The sequence below is a fragment of the Leptodactylus fuscus genome, chromosome 6, assembly GCF_031893055.1.
Source record: "Leptodactylus fuscus isolate aLepFus1 chromosome 6, aLepFus1.hap2, whole genome shotgun sequence".
NCBI lineage: Eukaryota > Metazoa > Chordata > Amphibia > Anura > Leptodactylidae > Leptodactylus > Leptodactylus fuscus.
In genome coordinates, this window is record NC_134270.1 from 108,799,662 (window position 1) to 108,825,923 (window position 26,262).

At 42.0% G+C, this 26,262-nt stretch overlaps 1 protein-coding gene across 1 annotated transcript; it reads left to right on the forward strand.

Annotated features, from left to right (window-relative positions):
- The first annotated feature begins 1,868 nt into the window (after positions 1 to 1,868).
- On the forward strand, positions 1,869 to 12,449 carry HRH3 (histamine receptor H3). Its single transcript, XM_075278638.1, has 3 exons — positions 1,869 to 2,352; positions 2,613 to 2,779; positions 11,501 to 12,449. Exons 1-3 carry the CDS (start codon positions 2,109 to 2,111, stop codon positions 12,398 to 12,400), a joined length of 1,311 nt encoding a protein of 436 aa, XP_075134739.1. The 5' UTR covers positions 1,869 to 2,108; the 3' UTR covers positions 12,401 to 12,449.
- The last annotated feature ends 13,813 nt before the right edge of the window (positions 12,450 to 26,262 follow it).

Here is a 26,262-nt window from a genome sequence, read left to right on the forward strand (position 1 = left end):
GTTTGCTGTGGAATATTTTACAGCAACTATTTGATATTTAACTATTATGTATATGTAGATGAGACAGAATCCATCAGTCACAATAGGTGATTTCACAGCTTATCTGCTCCCTTCTCTACACAATGACCACTGCATAGGCCACAAGCATGCCTAGAAAACTCTCCCATAGAAATAAATAGGTTCTGATTCAGACCACTTCAGACTCAGTCAGAAGGGCGTTCCTGACATTCTAACTGGGAATGCCCATCCAGTCTGTCCGTAGCTCTCTACTGTCAGAAAGGGCGTTCCTTACCACCCAGCCATGACGCTAAGCGGAGAGGAATGTCCCCAGTACTAGTCTATGGACAAGTACTGTCAGGAGGGGGAGGGCGTTCCTCCCTGCTCAGCATCATGGCTGGGTGGTAAGGAATGCCCCCTCACAGTATAGCGCTACATACTGTCAGGAGGGGCGTTCCCAGTTTGACTGACAGGAACTCCCTTCTGACAGTGAAGAGCTACGGTAAATGGCTCCGATAACTATTCAGCAGGGGCATATAATGGGAAAGCTGATTACAGGGCACTGTCGGCTTTCTAGCGGTATATAAAGGTCCTCTTTAAGTAAGACAAATACAAGATTTATCAGTTGCAGAATTAGAGGAGAACGGATGTCATAAGAGGATCCAAATAGGACCCCTTGATGGTGGTTCATTTTTACCATGCCATCGACAGTACCGTTTGGTTGATACTCCAATATATCTCTTGGTCCTTAGGTGGATTTCCTTTTCCTCTAATGTGGAGGTTCACACAAAGAAATGTAACTAAAGAGGCTGCAGTGGGGGAGTTGAGTCAAAACACCAGTTTTATGAATGGTACATGGTAGATGGAGAGATCCTGTAACTCAATCTTCAAGTTTCGATTCTACAAATACCCCATGGAGAAGAAGTAAAGGGCAACTTGATTTGGTCACCTTTCCTTCAAGCAGCCCTTTGGCAGCTTTGTGACCCTCTAACTTCCTAATCCTTTGACTAATAAATGCCTGACTATAGCTCAGCCCAATATTGCTGTTCCTTGAAGGAACAATACAGTACGCAAGACGGGGAGCTAATTCCAGACTTAATGAACAGCAGGGTGATGTATATCTGCCAAGGAGTGGAGTGAACCTTCTATAAGAGCCTGGCTGTCTGCTGCCTCATTATAACAAATCAAATATTATCTGCAAAATCAAAGGGTAATTGTTATGTTAATAAGCCTCCACCGGGGCATGGGGGCTGTGGTATAATAGCTTGTGCTTTATGGGGTCTAATGCAAGAACAGAATATTCTTTAGAAATAAACTGTACATAATATATAATTAAAGATTGTATTGTACTAATTGTATTACATATACAATAAACTATACATACAAATAATATATCATTTAAGATTGCATTGTATTAATTGTTATATAGTTCAACACTAAAATGATGGGATGGAAAGGATGGGGCTATAATATATATATATATATATATATATATATATATATATATATATATATATATATATTAGTAAAGCCTATTATTGTGATATGAACAGAAATTGTCTGTTTGTAAAGACAGTCCTATTTTAACAGAAGCGCACCCTCTCCTGACCATACCAGGGAAAATGGGGTTAAAATACTTTTTTTTTCCCTTCCAAAGCTGATTTCCAGCTGATTGTGTCTGATATTTATAACTGAGCTCCTCTCTCTCTGTCGGAGAGGCTGTGCAGTGTGTGAATTGTGTGTGAGGCTCTTTGGCTGGGGGTGGATAGGAGGGAGGCATGGAGGAGGTGCGGTCCAGCACTGGAGATATTGGGAGGTGGTGTCTCTTCATTACTGAAGTGAGGTAGAGATTCAGGTTGTGAAGGAAACAGATGGGTTCAGACAGATAATAACTAGGCACTCAGACACAGTCACTGGGGGAAGTCATGCAGTTCTGCATATTGTAAAGTTGAATTGCATGGACTATGAGGAGACAGATGCCTATGGATATTACATTTCCTTCTTTTCACATTGGTCCCTGGCAGTCACCTTCTTCCACAGAGAAATGCCCAATCTACTGACCGCACCACTGGATACTATGCTGTCAACCTAGAGCTGGCTGTGGTGCTGAAATGGCCAGCACCCAGCAGACCTGGCATGTAAATGACTCCTGGAGAAGCAATGGAGGTACTGTAGCCTTACCAGGCAACTTTGCCTTCACCTGGACAGTGGTTTTGGCTGTGCTTATGGGAATCTTGATTGTGACTACCGTGTTGGGCAATGCATTGGTCATGTTGGCTTTTGTGGTGGACTCCAGTCTTAGGACACAAAATAACTACTTCCTCCTCAACCTGGCCATCTCTGACTTTCTAGTAGGTAAAGTATTCATCATCTTCTTCTGGGTAAGGCTGGCATAGATGGGGGTAATTGGGTAATGCCATCTGCTACTATATCAGTGGATATCCAGTGCAAGCCCATGCACAGCATACAAGTCTAAGGCAAGATATAAGAGTTTTGTAAGACCTACTGGATCCAGATATCAGCATTATATATACATGCAAGTTGCTCATCTCTTATACCAGGCAGTGTACGCTCTGTCAGAGCCAGTAATAGGATTTGTCTGTTGCTTCTTACAGGAGCTCTGTGCATCCCTCTCTATGTACCCTACGTGCTGACTGGAAGATGGAGCTTTGGCAGAAGTGTCTGCAAACTGTGGCTGGTACTTGACTACTTGCTGTGCACCTCATCAGTGTTCAATATCGTGCTTATTAGCTATGACAGGTTCATTTCAGTGACCAGAGCTGTGAGTACATCCCTATTACTAGGGCTGAATGGGTTAATATTAAATGTGCATGCGTCTTCTGATGCAAATATAGATATTTTAATGCAAATAACACTACAGGGACAAATAACGTACAATGCTTCATGTATAGCTAATGTGAAAGGCATTTATTTGTAGTGACAGACATTGCCTGAAATTACCTCCTTTACTATAAGAATGTAGCTTATCTATAAGAAAGGGTAAAATAGAGATGCATAGATTATTTTTGTTATTTTGGTGAACCTATTCAATTTCATATGGTTAAGTATAGAAAATATGTAGGAACACTCCAGATTATAGAGGAGATCATATTCCCATAGAGATTGAATGACTTGAAAATTAATTTTCCACCAACCTGTACTCCGGTATATGTAAAGAATACACTTTACATATCAATAGCATGAAGAAAAATCTCCTGAGAAAAAAATTCACATAAGCAGCTAAGAGCAATAACATGTTGAATATTCAGAGAGCATCAGTCTGAAGAGACACCATGCAAGGATCAACGTTTCCAGGCATAGTCACCTGGATGGACTCAGAATTGGTCACCAGGTTAAAAGATTAGAAAAGTGGCTTCCAATGCAACACTGCCATACTGTCCAAAGGCTTTGACTAGTATTGCAGCTCATCTCCATTCACATGGCTGCAATTCCATACAACTCCTGGTGATAAATGTGGTGCTGTAGAATGCAGATTCATTTTTCTAGCCTCAAATCACATAGTTTATACCAACTATACAATCACATAAATGGGATTGGACAAACAAACTGAGTGCAAATATTTGATTAAAATAATGTTTATTATAAAAGTCATATAGCACTAACATGTTCTACAGTCACATATTCAATGCTATTGAACATTGAAACATTATATTGAAACATTGCCACTTTCACCATAAGTCTATGACTGGTGTTTGCTTAAAGGGAGTCTGTCAGAAGCAAAATTGGTATCAGACTAATGACAGTACCTTGTAAGGTGTCTTCTACAATTTCCAAAGATGCCTTTCTTATTCTGCATTGCAGCTCCATTTTCATTCATCAGCTAATTTCCAGAAAAGGGCTCTAGGGGCGTGTCCTCTCCTGCAAGGGCTTCACTAACTGCTCTAGATAACCGCCTATAACAGTCCAGGCTCCTCCCCCATTGCTTGAGTGTCACTTTGTCACACTTTGTCTGCAGTTATTGGTGGTCGAGTGTAGATTGAAGCCCCAGCAGGACAAGAAACGCCCCTAAGCTATTTCAACTAATTTACATAAAAATAAAATATTGATTCTTCAATGCAGAATAAGAAAGACATCTTTGGAAACTGTAGAAGTAGCACTACATGGTACTGTCATTATTTTAATAATGATTTTCTTGCTGACAGACTCCCTTTAAGGTGGTCTGACCTGCAATACCAGATGCAGCACATGGTCAATGTATGGCATTGTTTCTAACATTTTTGATTCCCTTTAAGTGCCAAAAACAGTGTTTTATGTTGTTGAAAATCTGGGGAGTTTTACCTTCGAGTATGTTAAGATTATTGAAAAAATACAACAGCCTACATAATATAGAAGAAAATCAACTCAGCAATGAAATATAAATTTTCTGTGCTGATCACTATAAGGTTGCCCCCCCACGGTTTACACCTCTAGGCAGCTCCCTATGTCCTCCTGCGAAGGAGACCCCTACACAGTAGGTAAAACAACACGCGCAGGTTTATGTACACTGATCTCAAATTCTGCAGTATAATGTACTCTTCACACAGTGAGTAGAGGGACCTATCGGGGGAAGAAATCTACATTTGCAAAGGACATTGCCCTTGGATACCAGACAATTTCATTTTTTTGCTTTTTAACTAGTCTCAGAGTAAAGAAATGCTGCAGATCAGGGGTCCCTGTATCATCTGCTCATTATTTGCATGATATCTGCTTGCTATCAGTAAACAGGAACATTTTGGTTTACAAACAAAAGCTATAGACCCATATAAACCTAATACTTCTCACATAAAGGTTTATTATAATTGTGTACAGTCTGAGAACTTAACACATCAGCAGCACAAATCTCTTTTCTGTTCTGATAGCCTGGTACAATGTATAGTGCAGGTAACACGTATCAGCTTGGAGACTACACAGGCTAACCAGTGAGGCTAACCAGCGAGGAAATGAATGCTGTTTCAATATGAACTGTGATGTATCCACTTTATTAGTGACCGTGTCAGAAGTTATAGCAGCAGTCATTAAAGAAGCATTTTGTCCTCCCATTTGAAAAATAGTCTTATAGACTGATTTTATGGCAGCATTACTGTGAAGTTATATGCTTGCCTTCTTTATTGTAAATTTATGTGCTCTCCTCCTCTGATGCACACAGAGGAGGAGAGCACATAGGAGGTCAGACTATCAACGCAGGTCTATATGAGTCAGGTTGAGGCTTCAATAGACTTGCATTGTGAGTTTCAGCTCTTGTTCATATAGAAAACACTATGTGCTTCATTTGAGCAGAAAGGTCAGTGCTTTGGAGGGGAACACATAACTTCACAATATTGCTGTCAGTAGCATTAACACATGGTTTTCATAAACACATGGTAACACATGGTTTTCAGTCAGTCACAGTCTGACTGTGCCTAAGAAGCAATGAGAAAACTCATCAAAAAATTGTGACAATAAATAACAAAGTTAATTAAAATTAATTAAATTAAAAGTTACATAACATTTCATTATGATTAATGAAATCGAGTCACAAATCAATGTACCTAGAATCCTACTAAGTTTGTGTGTTTGGATGTTTGTGGGTTTGGATGTTTGTTCTTCAATCATGCAAAAACAGCTGAACGGATTTGCCTGAAATTTTCCACATACATAGATAGGAACCCCAATTGAAACATAGGCTACTTTTTATCCCGGTAAATGACATCCCTACACGACTGCTATGAAGGAATTTAGGTTCACACAACACTAAAGGACCTGTGATGATGTCATCACAGGTCCTTGAGCCATTCTCCGATAGGATCAGTCTATATGGTGGGTGGAGCTACACACTAATTTGTGGGCGGAACTATATTGGATGAAGCTGCACAGTGTGAAAGCTGAAGAAAATAGAGTCTCATGGATGATCAGGAGACTACAGAACATGCAGGCTGTGTCTGGGCAAAAAGAGTATATCGGGTGTAGAGTTTCAGTGAGTACGATGGGGAATGTGTTGTTCTGCCTCTGATGGGGGAGGGGGGAGAACTGTGTCAAAGTTCAGCAGCAATCGTTCAGCCGTTTGTAACACAGAAGCTGCTCAGACACTCTCACACAAGACAACCCCTGTAATCCAACTTGCCAGATGTAGCAGAGCTGAGGCAGCGCTGTAGCACAGCTTGCTCTTCTCTCCATAGGGATTTACATACAGCTGCGTCTGCTGCACATATGCACAGATGGAGCCGAGCCGAGCTGCGGATGCAGGCGGATCATCGCCAACCACATTTCACTAAATATAAATGGCTCATTGCCAAAAACAACCCGCAGACAAAGTCGAGGGCAGAAGCTAGTGAAAAATAAAACAAGCTTGTGCATCAAGTCCAACCTATAACCCTACAGGCTGATGCCAAGTGCCCTATGTCAGGGGCAACAGTCTTTCCTGACTTCAAGTACAATAACCAGTATAAAACCCTGGACCATATTCTGCAAAGATTGAAGTACTAGCTATAACAGAGCCTGACATATCACTATATAAAACTCAGTTGGGAATTTGATCTTTATATGCAGCAGTTCATTCTCCATATAAAATCAGATTCCCCAATGTGTTTTTCACTAGTGATACCTCTAATTCATAGTACAATAGATACAGCCATTTGAAGTGACCGTCCCCCTTTGGTAAATGCTTCAGCTCTACATGCTGCATTGAGTAGGAGAGTACAGACAGTGTCCGCCTGGAAATGCTTAGTTAAAGCTTGCAGCTTGTTTTCTATTAAAAGGAAGTTTGATAGGTTAATAAAGTATATTGCAAAAATGTTCACCACATCCTCTCTAGCACAATAGCAAAAAATTTAATTAAATGGAGTTACACTTTAAGTACGTAAACATATATTTTATTTCTTTGACCAAAATATAACCTTACATTTGCCAAGTCTCTGCCCAAGCCTCCAGCTTCCCTAGATCCCCCTGTAATATTCTACTATCCTCCTCATGTTTGATTACCTTTCAAAGTTTAGTATCATCCACAAATATGCACACCCTGCTTGGAAAACCTCTACCAGGTCATTAAGAAAGATATTAAACAGGAGAGGACCTAATACTGACCCCTGTGGCACCCCACTGGTGACTGTGACCCAGTCTGAATATTTACTATTAACAAGTACCCTCTGTTTCCTATCAGTGAGCCAGTTGCTAACCCAAATGCATATGTTTTCCCCCAGTCCCAACAATCTCATTTTGCATACCAACCGTTTCTGTGGAACAGTATCAAAAGCATTTGAAAAGTCCAGGTACACCACGTCCACTGCATTACCCATGTCCAGCCTTGAACTGACCTCCTCATAGAAGCTGATCAGATTAGTCTGACAGGACCGATTCCTCATAAACCCATGCTGATTGGGTGTTATAAGATTATTTACATTGAGATACTCCAGTATAACATCTCTTATTAGAAAACCTTCAAATGTTTTACCCAACGTTGAGACTTACTGGCCTGTAGTTTCCAGGATCTGGACCTGGTCATTACAGAAGCCATAAATATTTTAGATACGGGTCTGTCTATCACTCTGTATTAGTTCCTCAGAACACAGGGGTACTTGTACCTGGCGATTGTAAATAGTCTTACTTTAAAAAAAAAAAAAAAATCAATTTGTACGGCTCTTACGGAGGCCTATATATCTCCATGGTAGTGAATCATAAACAAGACCTATGTAACCTAATAATGCAGTCATACTCTATTCCGTTTCTTTCCTTCTATACAGTTGGAAGATTAAAACAATGTAGAAGATAGATGGAATGATGGATCACAACTAGAGATGAGCGAGTAGTATTCGAAACTCCCATTTCGAATAACACGCACCCATAGAAATGAATGGAAGCGCCCGGCACACAGACTTTGCCAGTGTCGGGCCGCTTAACCCCCTGCGTGACGGCTGCGTCCATTCATTCCTATGGGAGCGTGCTATTCAAAACGGGAGTTTCGAATAGTACTCGCTCATCTCTAATCTAGCTTGTAGTCTGTAGTCTGTTACTGTGGCAACACATAATTATGTATAGGAACTGTGGACACATAATTATAGGGGATTTCCAATAAAGACAGCATGGAAATATACAGAATTTTAGATGCATCAGAACTATTAAATAATTGGTTGTAAGGCGAACATTCACTTTAAGCTTTATTTAGGCAAGACTGGTAACTTCATTGAAATGCATTTGTTATAAACCAGAGTATCTTTAACTATTGCTACCACCTGTAGGTAGGGCCTTGTGGGCAGCCATTATGTATTAAAATATGTAATGGACTAATCCCAATCTGAGACATTGTCTATTAAATAGACTCTATGGAGAATGGGGTTGTGAGAATGGGGTTGTTTCAGGGTTACAAGGCAGTAGTATAGCAGGTTATCCTTAATACAGTCCTATGAAAAAGTTTGGGCACCCCTAGTAATCTTAAACATTTTTAGTTCTAAATATTTTGGTGTTTGCAACAGCCATTTCAGTTTGATATATCTAATAACTGATGGACACAGTAATATTTCAGGATTGAAATGAGGTTTATTGTACTAACAGAAAATGCGCAATATGCATTAAACCAAAATTTGACCGGTGCAAAAATATGGGCACCTCAACAGAAAAGTGACATTAATATTTAGTACATCCTCCTTTTGCAAAGATAACAGCCTCTAGTCGCTTCCTGTAGCTTTTAATCAGTTCCTGGATCCTGGATGAAGGTATTTTGGACCATTTCTTTCTACAAAACAATTCAAGTTCAGTTAAGTTTGATGGTCGCCGAACATGGACAGCCCGCTCTCAAATGATCTGAAAACAAAGATTGTTTAACATAGTTGTTCAGGGGAAGGATACAAAACATTGTCTCAGAGATTTAACCTGTCAGTTTCCACTGTGAGGAACATAGTAAGGAAATGGAAGACCACAGGGACAGTTCTTGTTAAGCCCAGAAGTGGCAGGCCAAGAAAAATATCAGAAAGGCAGAGAAGAAGAATGGTGAGAACAGTCAAGGACAATCCACAGACCACCTCCAAAGAGCTGCAGCATCATCTTGCTGCAGATGGTGTCACTGTGCATCAGTCAGCAATACAGCGCACTTTGCACAAGGAGAAGCTGTATGGGAGAGTGATGAGAAAGAAGCCGTTTCTGCACGTACGCCACAAATAGAGTTGCCTGAGGTATGCAAAAGCACATTTGGAGAAGCCAACTTCATTTTGGAAACAAAGATTGAGTTGTTTGGTTATAAAAAAAAGGCGTTATGCATGGCGTCCAAAAAGAAACAGCATTCCAAGAAAAACACTTGCTACCCACTGTAAAATTTGGTGGAGGTTCCATCATGCTTTGGGGCTGTGTGGCCAATGCCGGCACCGGGAATCTTGTTAAAGTTGAGGGTCTCATGGATTCCACTCAGTATCAGCAGATTCTTGAGAATAATGTTCAAGAATCAGTGACGAAGTTGAAGTTACGCCGGGGATGGATATTTCAGCAAGACAATGATCCAAAACACTGCTCCAAATCAACTCAGGCATTCATGCAGAGGAACAATTACAATGTTCTGGAATGGCCATCCCAGTCCCCAGACCTGAATATCATTGAACATCTGTGGGATGATTTGAAGCGGGCTGTCCATGCTCGGCGACCATCTAACTTAACTGAACTTGAATTGTTTGTCCAAAATACCTTTATCCAGGATCCAGGAACTGATTAAAAGCTACAGGAAGCGACTAGAGGCTGTTATCTTTGCAAAAGGAGGATCTACTAAATATTAATGTCACTTTTCTGTTGAGGTGCCCATACTTTTGGATCGGTCAAATTTTGGTTTAATGCATATTGCAAATTTTCTGTTAGTACAATAAACCTCATTTCAATCCTGAAATATTACTGTGTCCATCAGTTATTAGATATATCAAACTGAAATGGCTGTTGCAAATACCAAAATATTTAGAACTAAAAATGATTAAGATTAATAGGGGTGCCCAAACTTTTTCATAGGACTGTATATCAGAATTGTTATCGGATTTCTGCATATAAAATGAAATGCTCAGCAAGGGAAGAAAACCAGAATGATTACCTACAAACCTCTTTATCTTAGAAATGCTGCCATACAAAAAGTACTGAAGGTGTACAGTGACTGGCACTACATTGGCACTACTCACACTTCTGGCAGAATCAGTCACCCTCCACTTTTAGGGCTCATTCACAGGATTCCATGGGTGTGTGCTAGTTTTGGATTAATGGTCAGAACACGGCCCCATAGACTTTAATGGATCTATTCATACGACCATTATTTTAACGGACCATGTCAGCGATCTTAGCAAGAATAGTTATTTTACAACAAGATTTTATAGATTCCTCAATTAGATTCAAGTCTATGGGGGATCTTTAAAAACAGATCACTCGGCCGTGAAAGAAGAAGTACTATTTTCACGGACGAGTGCTCATCGCTGCAGTGTGAATGTAACCTTATAGAAAATGTTTACTCCCATGGCAACTGCTAATTGATTGACATGTAATGCTGCCCTTTTCTCTGAAGAAATTGTACAGCAGCTGTTATTTGTTTATACAGTATGGCGCCTCTGCTGTTGCAGCCCATAATTCATACTTCACTTACTGCCGAACATTAGAAGGCTAAGGCTATTCACAGAAACACTCTGCCCCTATTATATGGAAAATACCTGCATTTTTGTAGATATAGCTGACATGCTGGAAGTGTAGCATTTCCATTGCAGATTTTTTTTTGCAATGTTTGGATGTGATTAGCTAGAATTTTCTCTACTCTAAATTATAAGGAGTATTCAGAGTCCTCTTGGAGTTGCATGACCTGTATAAAGTACTCTGTCTGCAGCCTTTTGCTTTTACATGGTCAAGGAACTCTACAATCCCTACTAGTTAAGAGTCCTTTGGCAATAAGTAGATGACAAAGGCTCCCCCTAGTGGGAATCTCAGAGATTAATTAATATCTGTGGGAAATCCTAGCAGTAAGTGTTATTTCCTTGTAGCACCAGCATAGACGGAAATAAGCATTAGACAGAGCTGTGACATAAGCTTAGACCTGATAATCACTAACTCAATAAATGAAGGTGCATAAAGGGGGCAGTCGCTCATCTATCATGTTAGCTGAATCCAAACGGTTAACCTCATTTCACGAACAGGGTTCAGTCCATGTGCTGTTCTCCTCTTTCTAATGAACTGTTTCTTGGCTTTATCTGTTTGTAGGAAAGCTCGGTATAATCCACCATGGCAGCCATCATAGTTGATACAGGGGATGTTTTCCTAACCTTTCTGAGCCAATCACATGTTCTCTAGTTACAGCTTCCTCTTCCTTCTTTCATCATGCTATTTCACTGCAATACTGCATGAATGCTGCAGCTGCATCTCCCTCCTCCCATTCATCTAGGTTTTGGGGGGGTGTAAGAAAGTTTTAGAATATTTGCATACATCTAACATGTAAGGAAAGGTTTCTTTGGAGTTAATAGAGTAATAGTGTATTATATTATGTTTATTTTTGGATCCTGGCTGATACTTCATCCTTTCTGTTTAGGTTAGCTACAGGGCTCAGCAGACTAACAGCAAGCATGCAGTGTTGAAGATGACCATGGTCTGGCTCCTGGCCTTCCTACTGTATGGACCAGCCATCATCACATGGGAATACATTGCAGGAAAAACCATTATTCCTGAAGGAGAATGCTTTGCTGAATTCTTCTACAACTGGTACTTCCTAATCACTGCCTCCACCATTGAGTTCTTCACACCTTTCATAAGTGTGACTTTCTTCAATGTCTGTATCTACCTAAATATTCAGAAGAGGACCAGAGCCAGGTTAGACCTCATGCAAGAGGCTCACAGCCAAACCACCACTGACAATCCAAGGGTTATGGCCAAAACTATCAGGTCTAACTCTCTAAAATGTTGGAAATCTGCCCATAAGGGGTTGAAAGCTGGAGACGTCAGCCAAACCACCTTCAAGGCAACTGAGGCTGAGATCTTGGATAGGGTCAAAGGTGTCAAGAGAGCCTCTCTAAATGGGAGTTCACTGACTGTTCTTGAAAAATCCAGAAGTACCAGAAGAAGTTTTACAGAGTCTGGTTCTACTCCATCCCTAGAGAAACGTATGCGGATGGTTTCTCAAGGAATTGCCCAACGCTTTCGGTTATCAAGAGACAAAAAAATTGCTAAGTCTTTGGCTGTAATTGTCTGTGTATTTGGATTATGCTGGGCTCCTTACACATTACTCATGATAATAAGGGCAGCCTGCAGGGGGCACTGTATACCAGAGTATTGGTATGAAGCATCTTTTTGGCTGCTGTGGGTAAACTCAGCTGTGAATCCCATTTTATATCCCTTGTGTCATTACAGCTTTAAGAGGGCATTTCGGAAAATTTTGTGTCCTCAAAAGTTGAAAATCAAGCCGAGTAGCAAATTCCACCATTGTTGGAAGTGAGTACACTCAGGATAAAAGTAAGTTGGTTCCTATATGAAAGAAGAGAAGAAGAAAGTATGTGAAGAAGAAAAATTATGACAGCACAGTTCTTAAAGGAAGTTGGTCCTAGTAGACTGCATGGGGTTGAGAAGTCTATTAAAGATTCTAAAGGACAATCAAAAGAAAAGGGATTGAACTAGAGATGAGCGAACAGTGAAATATTCGAGATTCTATGTTCGTTTCCAGTAAAGCCTCAATATTCGACTACTCGATCGAATATCGAATCCCATGATGGTCTATGGGAAAAAATGCTCGTTTCAGGGGAAACCACTATTCGACTAAAGGAGAGTCACCAAGTCCACGAGTAGCAGGAGGAGAGTGTTTAGGAGGAGCGCTGTGCAGTTAAAGCGCACGGACCCCATTATAGTCTATGGGGTCCGTGCGCTTTAACTGCACAGCGCTTGCAGTTGCGCTGATAAAAAGTAAGCTCCCTTGTAACATCAAGCTGCCAGCTCTCCTGACTAGCAAGGACGAGCCTGCGGCAAATCAACGCTGATTCTGCAGCAGGTTCGCCCTTGCTAGTCAGGAGAGCTGGCAGCTTGCTGTTATAAGGGAGTTGACTTTTTCTCATAGGAATGAATTGACCAGCGTTGATTGGCCAGTGTACAGCATTTGGCCAATCAACGCTGGTCCTGCCGGAGGCTCGTCTGTGAGGAGGCGGAGTCTAAAATCGGACCGCAATGGAGACAGCTGAGGACCGATCTTAGACTCCACCTCCTCACAGACGAGCCTCTGGCAGGACCAGCGTTGATTGGCCGAATGCTGTACACTGGCCAATCAATGCTGGTCAATTCATTCCTATGAGAAAAGTAAGCTCGCTCGTACCAGCAAGTTGCCAGCTCTCCTGACTAGCAAAGACGAGCCTGCTGCAGAACCAGCTTTGATTTGCCGAATGCTTATCCACTGTATAGCATTCGGCCAATCAACGCTGGCTCTGAATCGATTATTTACTGCGAATAGCAGCAGTAGTATTCGATCGAGTACGAATATTTTGAATACCGTAGTATTCGATCGAATACTACTCCCTCATCTCTAGATTGAACCCATTACATGCAATGAGATGGTTTAAGGGAAAGCCACTTAACACTTAGTCCTTGTGAGGAACCACCCATTTCACAACTGCTTCATGTAATCAGTTATTTCTAGTACAAAGACATTATGGCTGGAGAGACGTACATTATGGATATAATACTAGTGTTTTGCTCTATTATTTTATAACTACTTACCTATAATGCATCAACATATTCTGCAGAGCTGTACAGAGAATGCCCCCATGCCCCCCAGGTACTTGCCCCCATGGTGTTCACAATTTAAGTTGCGGATACTCACACTGACCAATTCCACAGGCGGTCTCTACTTCTGGAGCATAGCAGGAGACTGTAGTAAGTATATGCAAAATCTATGCTACTGGTTGCATTCAATCCCTTAAAACCACAAAGCCAATGTGTAACCTACCATAGGGTTTATGCAAAGAAGAAAAATAGGCCTACCTTACAATTTACTATGGAGCTCTGTTTTCCTCCACAGGGTCCTCTGTCCCCATTCTTACCAACCGAGCCACAAGACCACAGCTAGGAGGACCTGAATGGAGTGGCTGCGGTGCATTTGCATTGCAGCTGTGTATGACTGCAGAGAATAGTGTCTGGCTATCTTTGGCAATGCCATAATTTGTCAAGGCGGCAGCAGGAAGCATGCTTGAAAGGAGCTCCATTCATCTTCTCCTAGCCAAACACAGGTTTGCATGTATTCAGAAATGGAGGACACAGGACCCTTGCACTGACAATAGCATAGGCAATAACATGTTATAATTGGATTACCCCTTTAAAAGATAACATGCTTTCAGTCTGAAGCCACCACTAAAGGGAACTTACAAAACAATGTGCCATTATTGAGTGTATGTATAAAGCGTACGCAGTTGGCTCCTAATCTCCCTCCAGTGGTGGCTACAGGCAGTCAGATTGTTATATTTTACATCTGTATTTTGTGAAGAGAACAGGGCTACAAGGTTTGGATCTTGCTTTTCTGGAATGCAGGATAATGATGACATGACCGAGCACTATCAAGAGGTTCCCTATAGAACTTAGTTATTCCCAACATTAAAGGGGTTGTCCCAAGATAGACGGCAAGTTTGTGATCAGTAGAGGCCTGACTACTGGAACCGCCACTGATTATGAGAACAGGGGTACAATGGACCCTCCATTTGAATGGAGTTATGGTTGAATGGAGTGGCAATGCACTTGCTGAACCTATTGACAGGTGGTAAGTTGTAATCTTTGGGCAAGACTGGTTGAATCTTGTACTGCACAGAGATGTGAATTGAAGTTCTTGGGCCCCAGTGCAAAGTCTGTAATGGAGCCCCAGCCTACCATATGCCATTTAGAATACTGTTATATTTTATGTGACAGAGGGACCTGTAGTGTGCCGTCAGGGTTCAGGGTCCTGTAGCGACTACTACTGCTGAACACCCTATAGCTACGCCCCTAGTAATCTAATGCATATGCTGCAAAGACACAAATACCACTTACGATTTTACAGCATTCTCTACTACACAAACCCTATCAGGTCATGGATATTTTACCTAGCTGCTTCCTGTAGTATCTTTTAGTACTACAACAAAAAGCTCTGACAACTCTGACCATGTTGTCCTGTGTATTAAAAGATGTAAATGTCATAGCCGTTTTCCCTGCACGTGGCAAAACACAACCCAGACAACGATTACTTTTAAAAAAAAAAATGCCATCTGGATGTGAAGTGTTGTGTTTCTGTGCTTAATGTCTGAACCAATAAAGGATATTTTCTTATGCTAAAAGTGACTGCTACACCCTCTGAAGTTTCCTATCAGTGTTCAACCCAGACTGGGAGAAATGAGCAGATTGCCAAAACCTTGATATAAAAGGGCCAGCGGGACTGACCTTTAGATATGCAAATTCCAGGTATGCAGACGAGTCTTCTAATTAAATAAAAGGCCAGTAATTGCATTAGGTTTTCATTGCCATAGAGAATATTTGCCAGAGATCCCAGATGTTTAAAAGATTCAAAATTACCCATCGTCTAACATGCTGATGGCCGAAAAATGTGGCTATGGGAGAAAGTTTAAGGTACTTCTAAACTGGTCATACAGTCCTATGAAAAAGTTTGGGCACCCCTATTAATCTTAATCATTTTTTGTTCTAAATATTTTGGTGTTTGCAACAGCCATTTCAGTTTGATATATCTAATAACTGATGGACACAGTAATATTTCAGGATTGAAATGAGGTTTATTGTACTAACAGAAAATGTGCAATATGCATTAAACCAAAATTTGACCGGTGCAAAAGTATGGGCACCCTTATCATTTTATTGATTTGAATTCCCCTAACTACTTTTTACTGACTTACTGAAGCACAAAATTGGTTTTGTAACCTCAGTGAGCTTTGAACTTCATAGCCAGATGTATCCAATCATAAGAAAAGGTATTTAAGGTGGCCAATTGCAAGTTGATCTCCTATTTGAATCTCCTCTGAAGAGTGGCATCATGGGCTACTCAAAACAACTCTCAAATGATCTGAAAACAAAGATTGTTCAACATAGTTGTTCAGGGGAAGGATACAAAAAGTTGTCTCAGAGATTTAACCTGTCAGTTTTCACTGTGAGGAACATAGTAAGGAAATGGAAGACCACAGGGACAGTTCTTGTTAAGCCCAGAAGTGGCAGGCCAAGAAAAATATCAGAAAGGCAGAGAAGAAGAATGGTGAGAACAGTCAAGGACAATCCACAGACCACCTCCAAAGAGCTGCAGCATCATCTTGCTGCAGATGGTGTCACTGTGCATCGGTCAACTATACAGCGCACTTTGCACAAGGAGAAGCTGTATGGGAGAGTGATGAGAAAGAAGCCGTTTCTGCACGTACGCCACAAATAGAGTTGCCTGAGGTATGAAAAAGCACATTTGGACAAGGCAGCTTCATTTTGGAAACAAAAATTGAGTTGTTTGGTTATAAAAAAAGGCGTTATGCATGGCGTCCAAAAAGAAACAGCATTCCAAGAAAAACACATGCTACCCACTGTAAAATTTGGTGGAGGTTCCATCATGCTTTGGGGCTGTGTGGCCAATGCCGGCATCGGGAATCTTGTTAAAGTTGAGAGTCGCATGGATTCCACTCAGTATCAGCAGATTCTTGAGAATAATGTTCAAGAATCAGTGACGAAGTTGAAGTTACGCCGGGGATGGATATTTCAGCAAGACAATGATCCAAAACACCGCTCCAAATCCTCAGGCATTCATGCAGAGGAACAATTACAATGTTCTGGAATGGCCATCCCAGTCCCCAGACCTGAATATCATTGAACATCTGTGGGATGATTTGAAGCGGGCTGTCCATGCTCGGCGACCATCTAACTTAACTGAACTTGAATTGTTTGTCCAAAATACCTTTATCCAGGATCCAGGAACTGATTAAAAGCTACAGGAAGCGACTAGAGGCTGTTATCTTTGCAAAAGGAGGATCTACTAAATATTAATGTCACTTTTCTGTTGAAGTGCCCATACTTTTGCACCGGTCAAATTTTGGTTTAATGCATATTGCACATTTTCTGTTAGTACAATAAACCTCATTTCAATCCTGAAATATTACTGTGTCCATCAGTTATTAGATATATCAAACTGAAATGGCTGTTATAAACACCAAAATATTTAGAACTAAAAATGATTAAGATTAATAGGGGTGCCCAAACTTTTTCATAGGACTGTATATATCAACAGGATCTTCCATGAGTCCCCTGCCACTTTCTCTAAAAGAGTGAAATGGAGAAAACATGTCTATTGGCATATAAATATAATCTGCACAGAAAGTGGGGTAAGTGTGTAAACACGCTGGGAGAGATTTACAAAGACTGGCAGTATTAACGCCAGTCTTTATAGCCCCTCAGCTGATGGAGCCTCATGTATGACAAAGTACTGGTCTCCCCATAAATGAGGCACATCCTCCTCTGGGCTGTGCGCCTGGTGGGAAATGTACGCCAGCTCAGCTCCTGCATCATTAATGCCAGATTTCTGGAGCAAACGATGATAAATTTGCTGCACGTCGTCTTTTCAGGAAAGTGGCAAAGGCGGAACAGAGTTAAACAAAAAGGTCACAATTGGTTTTGGTTTTTATGCCTTGTACACCAGAAAATGCAATACAAGGCATAATAAATCTGGACCTATATGTATTCTTTGCTAAATCTGAATTATGCTCCAGGGCTACACTTAGAATTTTGAACATGGAGACAGTGGGACAGGACTACTAAGGCTAGGTTCACATTTTCACTCACATAGTCCGTTGTTCTAAAAGGTAGTAAGATGGACAATGGACCGAAAAAGTCCAAAGTTACAGATGCACATTTTGTCTGCATCTGTCATTGATTTCAATGTTAAAGGGATTTTATCATTAAAATGCTCTTTTTTTTGTCCCTAACACGTAGGAATGGCCTTAGGAAAGAGTATTCTTCTCCTACCTTTAGATGTCTTCTCCTTGTCGCCATTCGGTAGAAATACCGTTTTTCGCTGGTATGCAAATGAGTTCTCTCGCAGAACTGGGGGCGATCCCCAGCGCTCAAACAGCACTGGGGGCGTCCCCAATGCTGCGAGAGACCTCTCCAGCGCCGCCTCTATTTTCGCCTGGAATGGCCTCTCCCTGCATCTTCTTCTGGCGCTGGCTTCAAACTGCTGGCCATGCGCAGTCAGCTCTGCTGTTGGGTACAGGCAGTGCCGACTGCGCATGCCCGCGGCCATTTTCTTGTAGCCACTTACCCCAGCTTACTGTGTAAGAGGCGTCACTGGAGAGTTCTCTGGCAGCATTGGGGACGTGCCCAGTGATGTTTGAGCACTAGGACCGCCCCCAGTGGTATTTCTATCAAACGGTGGCGAGGAGAAAACATCTGAAGGTAGAAGGATAGCCTTTCTGGAGGCTATTCCTACGTGCTAGGGGGAAAAAATGCATTTTAATGATTGACTTCCTTTAAAAACAAGACATTTTAACATGAAAGTCAATGATGTCTTGCATGTACAACAGTTTTTTGGCACAAACTACACCAAAATTCTGGTGCATTTTCAATAGTAAATCTGCCCAACTGTGCACATTACCTCTCCTGCAATAAGCCTCAGTTACATCTTATCTTGTCTTATCTTGTCTTGTCCTCCAGAGCTGCACTCGATCTTCTAACTGTTGGGGCAGATTTATTATACATTTCCCAATAGTTTCTCTAATAAATTGTATAGTAGTCAAACCAAAATTTGTGCCATTTGGTGCATTTGCATCCCCCTATGTCACTTACCTGAAAAATTCTCCTGCCTGGGCAAGGCTTCAAAATTTACATCAGAAGTTGGTGTAAATTTTAACAAATTTTTAATGATTTAGGTGCATCTTACTCCCACACTGCAAAGGCTGGTCTTAAGAAATCTCCCTCATTCCCTCATTAAGTACATACCATACGTTACTTATTTGTATAGCAGCTACTGGGATCGATGTCCAGGGGCGTAAATACTAGAGTAGCAGCATTTTGGTTTTTTGGGGGGGTTTTTAATAGCCCATTACCGGCTGGAGTAATTCCTGGCTCCAGGCAGGCTTTAGGCCTACTTGTGTGATGTGCATGATGTCACATGACCGGGGCCTACATCCTTATGTGTTATGACGCAGGCCCCAAGTCATGTGACGTCCAGTACGTCATCGAAGTTGGCCGACATCAGGGAGTGTAGCAGAGCCAGGGATAGGTAAGTAAGGGCTCGTTCACATCTGCGCCCGGTCTCCGTTCATGCAGGTTTCCGTTTCCTGCACAAAACTGAGCAGGAGACGGAAACCTGCAGGACTCTTTCATACCCATTCATTTGAATGGGTTTGAAAGATGTCCGGCCGTGAGCGCTGGTGAGCATTTTATGCTCTCCGCCGCGAAACCGTTTTTTTAAAATCGGACACACAGTCGGACATGCAGTACTCTGTGTCCAGTTTAAAAAAAACGGTTTCGTGGCACAGCACATAATACGCTCACCCGCGCACACAGCCGGACCCGGTCTGACAGCTTTCCGCCTTCTGCATGCAGAAGACGGAAAGCACAGAACAGACTCCGGGCGCAAGTGTGAACCTAGCGTAACAGTGTTTGTTCATGTTTGTAATTTCCTCCTCCCTTCCCGGGTCCACAATGAGTCATAATATAATACTGTGTGTGTAGGGGCCACTATAGGGCATCATACTGTGTGTGCAGGGGCTACTATGGGGCATCATACTGTGTGTGTAGGGGCCACTATAGGGCATCATACTGTGTGTACAGGGACCATTATGGGGCATCATACTGTGAGCTCAGGGGCCACTATGAGGCATCATACCATGTGCAGGGGCCACTATGGGGCATAATAGTGCGTGCAGGAATGGGGGGGGGGTCGGTTGGGGTCTTCAGCGTCGTTCAGGGGGGCCCTGACATTCCTAGTTACGCCACTGTCAAAATCAACATACATTTCACTACTAATCTTGTCCTGATCCTGTATTATGCAGCCTCTGCTGGTATTATCTTTCAGAGGTGCACTTGCTATACTATACTGGAAGCAGTCAGCAAGTTTGTCGTCACATACATTATTAACAATACATTTTCATTTTTCCTACTTCAGATAACAGTACAATGCCTGGTGTCAAGGCAACACTTCCCAGAGAACAAATCATCAGAATAACCTCTGTTCTGAGCAAGCAGGGAATGCCAGGATCAGCTTTGAAGTCTGTGATATAGTGAGTACAGCTCTGTAGTATAATACATGCTGTAACTCAAGTAACTTGCTTTGAGCTCTGTTCACATTTGCTTCAGAGGCTCAGCTCTGGGCATCCATTGCTGATTCTGTTCTCCTTGAAGGGCAGTATAGACTATCATTCAGCACCATTCTTTATTTTGAAGTGAATATCTGAAACCTTCCTGAAAGGTAAAGAACCTACAACAGAACTTGACATTTTTTCCTCTTTTCATGATTAAGAATTTTGGTTTCCAAAGCAGTGCGTTATGGAATATCATTCTTTTCCCAATGTGTGTACACTATTATTCACTGTATGTGCTGGAACAACTCCCAGAGTATAGGTTTAATGGATCCATAGGCTTGTACTAAACTGACAGAAGGCAAAAAGGCAAAAAAAAACAAAAAACCTGTTCTTTTGACCTTTGTCAGTATTCAATGGACTTAATATTTTTCTACTGTGTTATTCCATACAGTGGTGTCCAATAAAATTGTAAACACTATACTACTTTTAGCTGTGACACCTATGGGTGATGGAAAGCACTTAGTAGCTTCCATTCAATTTGTAGGTAACAGGTTTCCATCAGGACATTAGAACAGTTAGAATTCAGCAGACTATGCATTATAGGGAGTCTGTCAGCTCAAAAGTGGATATAAAGATAAAAATTTAGGGGCATGTAATCTGCAGTCTGGGAATTAGGGGCATGTAATTCTGCAGTCTGGGAATTAGGGGCAGGTAATCTGCAGTCTGGGAATTAGGGGCATGCAATCTGCAGTCTGGGCTTCATTCAGCGCTGCAGATTACAAACCCTAATTTCCTCCCAGGTATGCCCACCACTGGATGAAAGACAGCTCTGTCTCCTCTTGGCTTTCCATAGTGTTTGGCAAGCATAGTGCAGCCCAATGACATCACAGTACACCCAGAAGCGCTGCACTATGTACTGTGCAATACCAAACACTTTCAGAAATCCAAGAGATTAGAGAGAGCTGTCCTACATCCAGTGGTGAGCAGACCTCAAAGGAATTTAGGGACAGTAATCTGAAGTGCAAACTGCGTGCCCTGAAGCATTTTAATACATATTCATAAAACTCTGAATATCCCTGCAACGGAGCGGCGTTATGAAATAAGAAAGGCAGTTGGGACAACCTTATGACATTCCTACAAGGTACTGCGCTTATCTTTACAGTCAGTTCATATATTTCTCTGTTATAGACTGATTCTGAAGGGTTAAATTATATCTACTTCATAAATGTCTGGAGATGTTATCATTTAATTTGGTTTCCACATTATAAACAATACATTATCCTTACAGTATGTCATAAAGACATCTGACATTACACTGGATGTAATAATCCCTTTCAATATGTTCTCATTATCATATATATTAAATCCTTGAAAAAAATTCATTGTCGAAAATTTATAGGAACACTGAAGAAACAAAATTCCCAAGTTCTTTTTTTAATGAAGGGATTAAAGTGTACCTATCAATAAATAAAAAAAAACACTAACTCCAGTAAACCAAACAATAAAATACAGGAAAGAGGAGATGGATGCAGCTGCAGATTCTCCATCAGTGTGTGCTGCTGCATGCTGTGAGAGGGGAAGGGGAGGAGGAGCAGCAAACCCATACAACTGACTCCGAGCAGAGAGGTTACATCACACAGGAAGAGCCTGTCCACCCACAAGCATGGGAGGAAAAAAAAAAGTACATTTACAGAAATTATCAGAAGGAAAGAAAAAACAAACAAACTGTTAGGGAATAGCAGACGATAATTCCCCAGAAGCTGCTGGTGAACCCTGGAGGGAGGGGCACAAGGGACAGTGAGCCCTAAGCTGAAGCCCCCCACTTTCCCTTCCTATTGCCAGACCCTATCCTAGGTAATAGGCGACAACCACGAAGACAGTCCCTCCCTGAATACGTGAAACACAAAACGCAGACAAGACGAACAACAACAAAGGGAGGTCCGCTAGCCAGGGTTCGGTAACAGGAGAGCGATGCAGTGCCAAATCAGAGTCCAAAAGAATAATCAGTAGGGAAGCAGAGGTCAAGGATTAGAATGCAAGTAAATAAACAGCAAGAGATACCAGAAGCAAGAGGCAATAACCGGCACCAGTGTGACTGTGAGCCAAGACTAAATAGGGGAGGAAGAACCCGCCCTGAACCTGATAGGAAGGAAGGCTGTCAATCACAGGCAAGACAAAATCAAACCACTGAATGGACAGAGGGAACCAGGGCAGAAGACGGGTGTGGTTCAAATCCAATTACAGAACTAGAGCCGTGTTCACACAGTGCAACTAAAAACTCTAAGCAGATTATCAAACTGAACACGCCTCCTGCGCCACAGCACGTGAGCAGAGAGTGGCGCAGAGGCCCGAACAGGCAGAGATGTTACACAAACATATGCAGACAAGATTTCAGGTTGAATTACAACTTATGGCCAACTGATATTTGTTACAATAGCACTAATGGGTAAAGGGGTTTTCCCACCTCAGTGTCTCAGCACTCTGCCTGCAGTGTCTTCTGTTCACTTCCTGTACTTCTCTTCCCCCTCCTCCTTCTAGCTGAACAGGACACAGAGCACTTATGCAGATCAGATAATATGCAGATGCTTTCAATCCATTAACCTTTATGGGGAAGAAGGGCTTACTTTTGATATGTCATAAAGCAAATTATGGCCTATTTTGTGTTTATATTGCAAGTGTTTAGAATGGAAATAACCTTTTAATTTACCGTGTATGGATAGGTAAAGTCATTCACAGACAGTGAGGAGATGCAGAGAAGTGCCCTTATGGCTGCTTTCACACGGAGTAAACACTCCACTTATTCTGACACGTAAACACTTGTCAGAGTGTGTGATGTAAAACAGAATCCCATTGAGTTCAATGGGTTCGGTCTTACGTGCGCTACCCATTAAACTCAATGGGAGCCTTTTTTACCTATTGCTTTCAATGTGATATGAGCGTATCATATTCTGATTCTGTTTTACATTGTGCACTCTGACAAGTGTTTACATTTCAGAATGAGCGGAGTGTTTACTCTGTGTGAAAGTAGCCTTAGGCCAGGGCCCCACAGGACGTAAATGCCGCAATTTTCCCATGGAGGAAACGCTGCGGGAAAAATCGTGGCGTTTTACAGTGCAAGCAAAGGGGATGGGATTAATGGGAATCCCATGCCCACTTTGCGGAAAAAAACGCAGTGCGGACACGCTGCGGCTTTGCAAATCGCAGCATGTCAATTATATCTACAGAAACGCTGGTGGCTTTCCCGTAGATATAATGTTAAGAGAAAGTCCGCAGAGGAAGACTCCATGAACTTTCTCTTCAAAGCGCTGCGGAAAGAACTGCAATGCGATCATGCAGCGGTTCTTTCCGCAGCGCTTTAGCCCTGCGATTATGGCCCGTGGGGCCTTAGCCTTATGGGGTTTTTTCTCAGATGTCAAAAATATGCCGATTGGTAAATTCTGACCCCTGTGTGTGTTGGGGATGGGCGCCTGTATGACAGCTACTAACTCCCTTATTCCACTTTGAGACCCAGTCAGAAAATCGCATTAGAAATGTCATATCCATGTATACTGTACATGCCACAAAAGCCTCATTAATTGCTGACATAATATTATTTCATACAGATTGCCCAAACACACTCACATACCAGGATGTAAATTTTCCCACAATTTAATAAAGCCCCAGTGCAGCGGAAGACCGCGAATCCGATATACTCCCCCCTTCCTTCCCCTTTGTATAATGATGTTAGTTCAGGCTTGGCAGGTGACAGTATAAGGGATACGTGTAAGATAAAGAGATGAAAGACAGCTGATAGAAGCGAGCATGGATCCCGATCAATTTCACATAGACACGCTGGAACAATTGGGCACAGAAGCCTATTCATGTAATTGCTAATGAGAAAGGACATTGGCAGTAATAAACGTAGGAGAATAGCATCGGACTGAAGGGGCACATATGCCCTGATCGATGGTCTGTGCTGGCCTTCAACCTACCAAAAAAAAGCTCTATGTGGCAGTCTCTGGAGACAGTATTAATTTAACAAAGTTGATGGAAACTGCTGCTGCTGCATGGTGACATCCTCCCTAATGAAAGACACATACAAGAAGGAACCAGACAGCTCCACCGAGGCATCTAACAGACCTAACTGCACACACCGCCATAATAACTAGGAAAATATTACACTTCTGAAACTAACATATGTTGGATTTCAGTTTTCTGCTACATATAAGTTTTTATTTTTTTTGCTTGTGACATTAAATAGAATCTTTCTTACATTTGGAACTGATAAAACAAACTGAATGAGTTGCATAACCCAGTACAGTGCCTTGCAAAAGTATTCACATCCCTTGAACTTTTCCATATTTTGTCACCTTACGTCCTCAAACTTAAATGTATTTTATTGAGATTTTAAGTGACAGGCCAACACAAAGTAGCAGATAATTGTGAAGTGGAACGGAAATAATATGTGGTTTTCAAAACTTTAATCAAATAAAAACCTGAAAAGTGTGATGTGCAAAAGTATTCAGCCCCCCCATATCAATACTTTGTAGAGCCACCTTTCACTGCAATTACAACTGCAAGTCTTTTGGGGTATGTCTCACCCAGCTTTGTACATCTAGAGACTGAGATTATTATTATTGTTTATTTATATAGCACCATTAATTCCAATGTGTTGTACATTATTATATTAATTCCATGGTGCTTTACATACAGTACACAAAATATATAAACAAATATAATACTAATAATTACCAACTGGCACAGTGGGATAGAGGGCCCTGCCCGCAAGGACTTAGGCCCCGTTCACACGGGGCAAGAGGGGGCGGATTTTGGCATGTAATCCACGTCATAATCCGCCCCCTCACAATGGTGGTCTGTGTAGACCTCTAGCGTTCTTTTTTCCGCTAGCAGCATGTTGCCATTAACGGAAAAAAGAAACGAGCCGTTCTTTCTTCAGGCGGAATCCGCGGCAGCACGCTCCAGACTAGGCCCATTCATTTGGGCCTAATCCAGAGCAGAAAGCCGTGACGGGATATGTACACGCAGAATTGCGTGTGAACTAAGCCTTACACTCTATGAGGGAAGAGGGATAGAGACAGAAGGAGAGGGGAGAGACTGTTCAGATAGTGATGTGGTGACAGAAGTGTTATTGGAGGTTGTAGGCCTTCCTGAATAGGTGAGTCTTCAGGGCCTTCTTGAAGCCTGTGATTGTGGGGATCTGTCTTATGTGTCTTCGTAATGAGTTCCAGAGTATGGGGGATGCACAGTAGAAATCTTGGAGACGGTTGTGTGAGGAGCGGATGAGAGCAGAGCGGAGTAGGAGGTCTTTGGAGGATCAGAGGTTACGTGTGGGCAGGTAGTGGGAGATTAGGTCAGAGTCCAGGGCCGCACCTCTAATGAGGCGACGTGAGGCGGCCGCTTCAGGGCGGCAGTTTGGGAGGGGCGGCAGCCATGGGACTTTTTTTTTTTACCTAAACAGTATTAAAATTAAAAGGACCTTTGATGATGTCAGTGATGATGTCATCAAAAGTCCTGTTGCAATTCGACATCGATCCAGGGTCGGCGTTAGGAGGAGAGGCGGGGCAAACATCCTCAGGGGCCCCATACTTTCTCTTCCATCAGGATTACATCGGCAGCAGATAAATCACTGCCATTTGCAGGGGCTGCCCATCGCTATTTGTAAAAGTTTCCCTGCACACATGAGCTTGCTGTGCCGCCCCTCCCCCTCAGCATCGGAGTGTGAGAGGAGAAGTCTATTGCGATGTCACAGCCAGGCAGAGCTGCACAGGAGTTTCCTCCATGTCCTGTGCACACAGGTAAGTATATGTTCTTGGGTAAAATATGTGTATATGTGTTTACATTATGTGTCTTATATACTGTGTGAGTCCTGTATGTGTGTAGATAGGCGTGTGTGTATGTTGTATATGACTGTATGTGTGTGAGTAGATGGGTATATGTGTAAGTATGTACAACTATGTATCTCCTATCTATCTATCTCCCATCTATCTAGTAGAAAAAAATGCAGAAGCAGCACAGCATACAAACCGGGTGCAAAGCCAAACTGGAAGGTGGCTAATCTTCAACTTTA